This window comes from Littorina saxatilis, linkage group LG12 (assembly GCF_037325665.1).
Source record: "Littorina saxatilis isolate snail1 linkage group LG12, US_GU_Lsax_2.0, whole genome shotgun sequence".
NCBI classification, from domain to species: Eukaryota; Metazoa; Mollusca; class Gastropoda; order Littorinimorpha; family Littorinidae; genus Littorina; species Littorina saxatilis.
The window spans coordinates 18,059,601-18,069,319 of NC_090256.1; the positions used below are offsets into that span (position 1 = coordinate 18,059,601).

At 42.0% G+C, this 9,719-nt stretch overlaps 1 protein-coding gene across 1 annotated transcript in view; it reads left to right on the forward strand.

Moving 5' to 3' along the window:
• Positions 1 to 9,464, forward strand: part of LOC138981408 (major facilitator superfamily domain-containing protein 4A-like) — a 13,257-nt gene extending 3,793 nt beyond the window's left edge. Inside the window, exons 2-4 of the mRNA XM_070354323.1 lie at positions 2,915 to 3,074; positions 3,527 to 3,812; positions 6,141 to 9,464. Coding sequence (XP_070210424.1) covers positions 2,916 to 3,074; positions 3,527 to 3,812; positions 6,141 to 7,423 — 1,728 coding nt within the window. The 5' untranslated portion in view covers position 2,915 and the 3' untranslated portion in view covers positions 7,424 to 9,464. The remainder of the gene's footprint in view (positions 1 to 2,914; positions 3,075 to 3,526; positions 3,813 to 6,140) is intronic.
• Positions 9,465 to 9,719: the final 255 nt, after the last annotated feature.

The following is a 9,719-nucleotide window of genomic DNA, read 5'->3' on the forward strand; positions in this document are numbered from 1 at the left end:
CAACTTTTTCCGTCACAACGGGGTCGGCCAAAGCTAGGTATTTTGGCATTTCAATTAAATTAATAGTACTTAAGTCCAAAGAGAGCGTGAACGATTTCTCTACAACAATGTCTCAATTTCTTCCGTCATTTCGATAACGTTTACATCCCCTTGGTCGGCCGAAACTAGAATGTATCCTACATACGTGTAACGTGAGAGAGACACTCGTGAGATAATAATCGTTCAAATCACACGCAGGGGCGGATCAGTTCATTTTATGGGGGGGGGGGGGGGGGGGGTTCAAAAGTATATTGTGAAGATATGGGTGTGAAGGCGCGAAGCGCCGAGCCGACGGCGCAAAGCGCCTAGCTTGCTTTGGGGGTCCGGGGGCATGCCCCCCCCGGACAATTTTGAAAAAAAGGATGCAAAATGGTGCAATCTGGTGCATTCTGAGGATGATCATTACCAGTTTCAGGCAGCAGATTTAGTCACTGATTCATACCCCCAAAAAACACTTTTTTTTTTTTTTGGCTGGGGGTGGGGTGCGGAAACCCCAGAAACCCCCCCCTCCCCCTCGTCCGCCCCTGACACGTGTGTATATCATGTAAATGAGGTCATATCAAGCAAGTCTGGCAGGGACCTGTTTTTCCACTGCTTGTGATGCCAAAGTCACCGAGACAAACATCATTATAGAAAGAAAAATTGCGCTCGCTAATTATAATTACCCTCGATGAATTTTTAGAACTCACACGTCACGCCACACTTTCAGAGTGACGTTTCTTTACTTTGACGTAATAGATTGCACGATCGCTTTCGCTCGCAGTTCAATCATTTTTGTTTAAACTCGTGTAAATCTGGTACGACACAGCAAGCCATGTAGTATTCTCTATGTATGGCAAAGTGGGGTCAAAGAGAGTCAACGATCTCCCTTTCCACCCATCTCCGCCGGTGTAACACGAAATTCGTACGAAATTCTTACTCCGAGTACACATTTTCGTACGAGAAAAGAACTCCCCAAGGCACGAAAAAATTACTCCCTCCACGAAATTTTACTCCCCATTTTTTTTACTTCCAGTAAAAATCTCGTACGCAAAAATGGGATGCGGGCGAAGGGATAATGCCATTAAGTGATCTCGCGCACACGAATGTCGCGCTACCCTCCTTCCACCCCTTCCACCACCAAGACTAACAGGAGACAAGGGAGTAACAATTTCGTACACCTGGCATGGGAGGTTAAATTGCTCGTGTTGGATCGTCAGGGGAGTAACATGTTTGTACGAAATGTTTACTCGGAACTCACCTGTCTTGGGGAGTCATTTTCTCGTGCAATGGGGGAGTGCGTTTTTCGTAAACGGAGTAACTTTTTTTGTACGAAATGTTTACTCCGGAGTAAAAATCTCGTGGGAGTAATTTTCTTGTGTTACACCGGTGCATACCTGTGCGCATAGCAACAGCTTTTCCAGCTATCCACCACAGATTAGAGGCCCACTCCACATCGTTTCACTGTCTCACATCTGGCAAAGATTGGTTTAAGCGTGTTTTATTCATTTTCTTTGATACACGTTTCAAACAATAACAACATTAAGAACGTCAATAAGCAGACTGCTTGTGGACACGTTCTTGAAATGATAATCAATACACATTCCGATAACAAAACACGGCGAACAAGTGATAACTTCAACACTTAACTTTCATAATATTTCATTATTATCTTATATAAATACAATGAAGAGAGAGAGAGAGAGAGAGAGAGAGAGAGAGAGAGAGAGAGAGAGAGAGAGAGAGAGAGAGAGAGAGAGAGAGAGAGAGAGAGAGAGAGAGAGAGAGAGAGAGAGAGAGAGAGAGAGAGAGATTGGCAAAGATTGAACATGGGATAAGACCACCCCTCCACTTCTTCACCTACCGAAAACCAACACGCTGACAGCTTGCTGTGGTGAATTGGAATTTGTTGATGAATCAATTTCCGAAAAAGGCACCATTGCATTTTGAAAAATTATTTCTTTAAACAATTTGTTTTTTTAAACTGTCAATATTGGTATGTGGCCATGGTCTTATCCCACCTAAAAGCCTGACCAGATCTGAGAAGGTGAGGCAAACTTTTTCACGAAACCGGTTGGACCTTTGATATCGGAATCTGAAACTAATGACTGTAATGTTGTGTAAAAAAACCAAGAAAGGTAGGTTGTTGGAACGTTTGTTATTGACAAAACAATACATTCACAGATATTTCGACCCAGCGGTCTTTCAAGTGAACAGACAAACAAATATTCACACAAAACTTATGATATAAAACTTATGTCAATAACAAACGTTCCAACAACCTACCGTTCTTGATTTTTGATTCTGAATTTTGGAACATTGGCAGTCTCTTTGTTTTTGGATTTGTAATGTTGTGTGTTTGTTTTTCCAGCATGAAACCGATTGGGCCTTTGCTTTAAGCGTGTTTATTCAATTTCACACGTTTCAAACAATAACAACATTTTGACCGTTAACAAGCAGATTGCTTATGGCCACGTTCTTGAAATGATAATCAATACACATTCCGATAGCAAAACATGGCGAACAAGTGATAGCTTCAACACTTATCTTGATAATCTTTCATTATATTTTATACAAATAAGAGGAAGAGAGAGCCTTTAATACCGGAATCTGAAAGGAATTTCGTGTGTAAATTTGTTTTTCCAGCATGAAACCGATTGAGCCTTTAATACTGGAATCTGTAAGGAATTAACAAAAACAAAGAGACTGCCAACGTTCCAAATTTCAGAATCAAAAAACAAGAAAATTCAGAATCAAAGAAAAAGAAAAGGTAAGTTGTTGGAACGGCTGGTCTGTTGAGGGACCGTTAAAACTGGTTAACGGAGCAGGGTGGTCAATATTACGTTACAGTCACAAAAGTAAGGAATGAATTTCGTGTGTAAATGTGTTTTTCCAGCATGAAGCACAAGGCGTGGGGAGACGTGCTGGAGGGAACAGGAACGTCCCAAGGACTCCATAACACGGTTGCTCGCACACGTTTAGATGCTCAGCAAAAGCGGGATCGTCGCGACAACATATTGAGCACCATCTTTATGTGTGCCGCCTCCTTTGCTTGTGTGAGTCGTGTTACTGGTCTGCTTGACATATCTCACAGGGAAGGTGAACGAGCTGGTGACGCAGGGGTTGGGTGGGGTTGGCGGGGGACAAAAAGCTAGAGAGAGAGAGAGAGAGAGAGAGAGAGAGAGAGAGAGAGAGAGAGAGAGAGAGAGAGAGAGAGAGAGAAAGAGAGGGAGAGACAGAGAGAGAGAGAGAGGGAGGGAGGGAGAGAGAGAGAGAGAGAGGGAGAGAGAGAGAGAGTGTGTGTGTGTGTGTGTGTGTGTGTGTGTGTGTGTGTGTGTGTGTGTGTGTGGTGTGTATGTGTGTGTACGTGCGCGCGCACGCACGCGAATCAATAATCATCTATTCATTTGTGTGATCATTTATGTATGTACTTATTTCATCTCCATTCCCTTCTGTTTTGATTCATTCTATTTTTAAGTGGGTTTTTTTTTACCTGTCCTTTCTGCAGGGTATGGTGACGTCACAAAGAGGACCCTCCGTCCTTGACCTTGGCTACCTGACCCACTCTGACCTTCAGCGCACAGCCTCCCTCTTCGCCCTTGGGGCTGGAGGTCACCTGACCGGTTGCCTAGCAACCGGCCTTGTCTACAGCCAGTTCCAACCCGCTATGTTTCTCTTCTGGTCTCTGGTGGGTCTGTGTGCCTTCACCGCCGCCATCCCTTGGTGTACCAGCTATGGCGTCATGGCGGGGCTCTATTTCATCAGCATATTCTGTGTGGGGTGTGTGGAAACAGGTAAGTCACCAGCAACAAATTGTAAATCGCTGATTATCGTTATTTCTTAAAAAAAAATTAAAAAAAAATGAAAATAGAACATTTTGAAGAAAAACTAAAACAAGAACAAACTATAAAGCAAAACAAATACCCCCCCAGAAGGGAAATAACTTTGTTTTTCTTTATTACACCCCCGGTATAGGGGTGTGTATAGGATTCGCTCGATGTGTTTGTTTGTTTGTTTGGGTGTGTGTTTGTGTTCGCATATAGATCTCAAGAATGAACGGACCGATCGTCACCAAACTTGGTGAACAGGTTCTATACATTCCTGAGACGGTCCTTACAAAAATTGGGACCAGTCAAACACACGGTTAGGGAGTTATTGGTGGATTAAGATTCTACAAGGACTTATAGAGGCACATATTAATGGTCAAAGGGAAATAACCTTCTCAGTTGGTGGCAGTGAGAATGGTTATTTCCCTTTGACCAACGGGGGTGTTTTTCCTACCTCGGAGGAATTTCTTGTTATGAAAAAAACAAAACAAGAAACAAACTATGAAGCCAAATCAATATATACAAACATACACCCTCAGAAGTGGTTTATTTTCTTTTTAATTTTTTTTCTCAGGTAATATGCTATCATCAAATTGGAATCGTCGTACTATTATGTTGTCATTTCATAACTTCCTTCGCGTCATTTGTGAATTCATATCATTATTGATGGCTTTCAGTAAAATAAGCATGCTGGTTTTTACATTTAGTCAAGTTTTGACTAAATGTTTTAACATTGAGGGGGAATCGAGACGAGGGTTGTGGTGTATGTGTGTGTGTCTGTCTGTCTGTCTGTGCGTGTGTGTGTGTAGAGCGATTCAGACTAAACTACTGGACCGATCTTTATGAAATTTTACATGAGAGTTCCTAGGAATGATATCCCGGGAAGTTTTTTCTTTTTTTCGATAAATGTCTTTGATGACGTCATATCCGGCGTTTTGTAAAAGTTGAGGCGGCACTGTCACACCCTCATTTTTCAATCAAATTGATTGAAATTTTGGCCAAGCAATCTTCGACGAAGGCCGGACTTCGGTATTGCATTTCAGCTTGGTGGCTTAAAAACTAATGAATGACTTTGGTCATTAAATATCTGAAAATTGTAAAAAAAATCAAATTTGTATAAAACGATCCAAATTTACGTTCATCTTATTCTTCATCATCTCCTGATTCCAAAATCATATAAATATGTTATATTTGGATTAAAAACAAGCTCTGAAAATTAAAAATATAAAAATTATGATCAAAATTAAATTTTCCAAATCAATTTAAAAACACTTTTCTCTTATTCCTTGTCGGTTCCTGATTCCAAAAACATATAGATATGATATGTTTGGATTAAAAACACGCTCAGAAAGTTAAAACGAAGAGAGGTATAGAAAAGCGTGCTATCCTTCTCATCGCAACTACTACCCCCCTCTTCTTGTCAATTTCACTGCCTTTGCCACGAGCGGTGGACTGACGATGCTACGAGTATTCGGTCTTGCTGAAAAATTACAGTGTGTTCATTTTCATTCTGTGAGTTCGACAGCTTGACTAAATGTTCTTTCTTTCTTTATTTGGTGTTCAACGTCGTTTTCAACCACGAAGGTTATATCGCGACGGGGAAAGGGGGGGGGGAGATGGGATAGAGCCACTTGTTAATTGTTTCTTGTTCACAAAAGCACTAATAAAAAAATTGCTCCAGGGGCTTGCAACGTAGTACAATATATGACCTTACTGGGAGAATGCAAGTTTCCAGTACAAAGGACTTAACATGACTAAATGTTGTATTTTCGCCTTTCGCGACTTGTTTTTTACTTTCATGTTTTCATGTTTGTTTTCGTGTGTTTTATTCAGTAAAAATGTTCAAACTAAAAAGTTTCCGTTTCTGCTTGTTTTTGTGCAAAAAAAAAAGTCTGTAATGATTCTGGGGATATCATTCCAGGGAACTCTCATGTAAAATTTCATAAAGATCGGTCCAGTAGTTTATTCTGAATCGCTCTACACACACACACGCACAGACAGACAGACAGACAGACAGACAGACAGACAGACAGACAGACAGACAGACACACACACACACACACACACACACACCACGACCCTCGTCTCGATTCCCCCTCTATGTTAAAGCATTTAGTCAAAACTTGACTAAATGTATTTATGAAAGAAAGTGACATTTTTATTTCATCTTTAAATAAAATAAAATTAACTAAACGAAATTACGAACTGGTTGCGACCAACTATGCTCTGAAAAGGGGAAAGAAAGTCAATGTATACTTACACAGCTATCATTAAAAATGGGTCTAATACTTTCAGGTACCTATGCTGACGTAGCCAGACGCTGGCGAAACCAAGGCAGTCGTGTTCTTCAGATGCTGCAGTTGTCGTTCGTGCTCGGAGGAGTTGCGTCCCCTGCATTCACTCGATTTTTCCTCATGGACACCGTCAGATTCAACTCAGTGCACGGTTCTACGAACGGCGCTTCAGCTGTGGAGGTCGGAGACATTGCATTCAGCAATAAATCCAGTGTGGACAACAGAACACTGCCCACACACTATTCACTCACAACCACATTGGTCCCTGTACCACTGCACAACCTTGACGTTAACGAATCTTTGCACGAACTGCTGGTTTTGAAATCAAACCTGTCCAGTCACCATGCCCCTGCGAGCCTGGCTGTGAGGGCGTTAAACTCCATGTCAGATTCCAACAACAGGCACAACGACAGTTTCTACGACTACGGCCCTAGACCTATCAGAACCAAGATTCACTACGCGTATATAATTACGGCTGTGGCAGCGCTGATCGTAGCTTTTCCTTTCATTATTAGACACTGGAGAACGAAGCAACGTCAGCCAAAGAGACTACATTCTCAAGAATCTACATCTTCAAACAGCCAGCGAAGACGCCAGCACCGGGAGACGAGTGCGCTGGTTCTGGTCCTCGCAGGAGCCCTGTTCTTCTTCGCGACCGCCGTGGAGGAGAGTTTCCACCAGTTTCTCCTCACCTACCTCACCCAGGAATCCCACTGGTCAGCAGGGATGTCGGCCCTGGTCACCTCTTGGTTTTGGTGTGGGATGCTGCTGGTCCGACTGTCTGCTTATTTCCTTCCAGACAACGTGCCACACGAGGCTGTCCTCACCATGTCCTGTGTCATGCTGCCTTGTGCGCTGTGGGGACTCCACGCCAGCGTCGCCGACCACTCCACTGACGGGGTGTGGGCGTGCGTGTTCTTCGTCGGGATGTCGTGCTCGCTCGTCTTCCCTGTCTCCTTTACCTGGCTGCACTCCTGTTTTAACCAGAAGTCCGGAGCTCTGTCCGCAGTGGTCATGCTCTCCTCCTCTCTGGCTGGCGTCTGCAACCCGCTGCTCCTGGGATACCTCTTTCACGAAGGTTTCGCCCGTGATGGCTTCCCGTACCTTTTGCTCGGAGAGGCTTGCGGCGCTTTGCTGGCTTTCATCTTACTCTTCGCCTTGTCTAGGTGGTTGAGTTCACAGTGGCTGAGAGCAACCAACACGAGGATTGTGCTGGAGAAGTTTGTGGCGAGCACAATTGAACAGCAGGAAGCAGTCGATAGTGAGGATAGTGACGGGTCTTGACGTACTGTACGAGGCTGGCGAGGTCATCACAATGTTACATACATTTACGTCGATGGCGTCATAACAGACAGAATATTAACACTGGTGAGGTTATCACAGCTGCGGCATCGATATCATACTGGCGACGTCATCACAGTTACACTGGTGATGTCATCACAATGATAGAGACAAGTATACTGGTCATGTCGCCATGACGACACAAACTTGGACACTGGTAAAATGTCATCACAGTGATGTAGATAATTATGAACACCGGAGATGTCTTCACATCGATATACAGATATTAGCACTGAAGATGTCATCGCAACGATCTACAGTCATTTACATTGGCAATTTCCTCACAGTGAAACGGACATGAGCAATGATGATGTCATCACAATGAAACAAGGATGCGTACTGATGATGTCATTGCAATGAAACAGACATGAACACTGATGTCATCACACTGCATGACACATGACTTAACAAGATTTTATCACAGTACAATTGACATTTGTATGTAAATACAGGGTGACCCCCAAAAATTGCAAATAACAAAAATGCTAATTTCTTCCACATCAGTTGACCGAATCACTTCATATGACTGTAATGGACATAAAATGCAGCCTATGCATGACCCTTGGTCCCTTACAGATAAAATGGTCTGACTTTTGTGCAATTTCAAAAAAAGCTGCCTAATTCGGAGATTGACTCAACAGTCCGAGGTTTGAAATTGAGTGGTAGCCAAACTAACCCGATTTAAGCCCTCGAGATTGTTACTTTTGGGGTAATTCAAATGACATAGTATACCTTAATCAACATTAGACAATCAGTGACTTGAATACAGCAAATACAGACAGGATCAGGGCATTTTCCATGGATGAATGCGTTCATGTCATTGATGAATTTTGCGCGACATTGCGCAACGAAGGGTTAATTGTTCAAGTCATTTGAGTATAGCCATTATTTGTATAGTTCTTGTGCATGAAGTTATGTTCGTCCACGACCAGTATACAAAGTTTCGAGTCTGCAAGTAAAATGGTCCGACATTTACCTTTTGGCAAAAAGTGTTCCAAATACACTTCCGAAATTGTCAATGGCACGAAAGCTTTCCTGTCTAGGGATTGCCCTGAACCTAGCTGTAACTGCTTTCTTCATGTCACCGATGAGGGGGTGAGGGGGTGTTTTTGCATACTCAGACAATGAGATAGCCCAAAAGGTAAAAGTCTGGAGGGTTTACATTAAGGAATTATTGCTACCGCTCAATTTCAAACCTCGTTCTGTCGAGTCGATCGTCGAATTTAGACATTTAAAAAAATTAAAATTGCACAAAAGACAGACCATTTGATATACAATATTTCTACTTTGTGGAAGAGTCATGCATAGGCTGAAGTGTATGTCCCCCAAATATAAAGTAAGTCAGTTAACAGATGTAGAAGTAATCAGCATTTTTGAGGGTTGCATTTTGTTTGGGTCACCCTATATCACAATTATTGCCTTTATGATTGACGTTGTTCTCGCAAGAAGGCATTTGATTCTGACACCGAAAATGTCTTCACGATGCAGTACACGTTGCAGACGACGATTCTGGATATGCTTCGCCGATGTCATTCCATGGAAATATAATATATACTGATGGTGTCAACACGATGCAATGGACTTTGAAACTTTGAAGCTGACTGATCTCGATGTACAATCATGAAATCACAGCTTATACAAGGTTTATTGAGAAGGGTCTACGTCTGGGGGTGACTTGTGTATCATTCTTGCATAAAGAAAAACCACAAATCAGACAGACGAAACTGAATATAACTTTTATAGAAAAAATACATGGGAAAGGGTGACAATTGTCATTCAATAATCAGCTAAAAAGAATCCCATGTTCACCAATGATTGCAGTAAGATTGCATGCTTGTCAGTATTGGAGAAGTTGTCCGAAATGCCTCTTTTCAAATCTATAATAAAAGTATGAAAGCAGTGAGTTGTAGGCAACACAGAGGGAACGCATGCATGGCAGAGAGACTGAGGGTGAAAGAAAAATTGTTTATTTGAATAAAAGAATATGTAACCTTGCATACTGCTTTGATCTATACTTTAAATGGCAGGTTTTTTTCTTGTTTAGCCTCATAATCCTTTGGGAAATTCATTCTGCTTTGGTCTGCACTTTAAATGACATTTCTTGTGGCTTAATGACAATCATGTAGGCAATTAATATTGCTTTTTTTTCTTTTTTTTTTTTTAACTTAAGACTATTTCCATGGATTTTGTTTTTACCCTCATCACAATCATTCAGACAATTACTATTGCTAAGTGATCT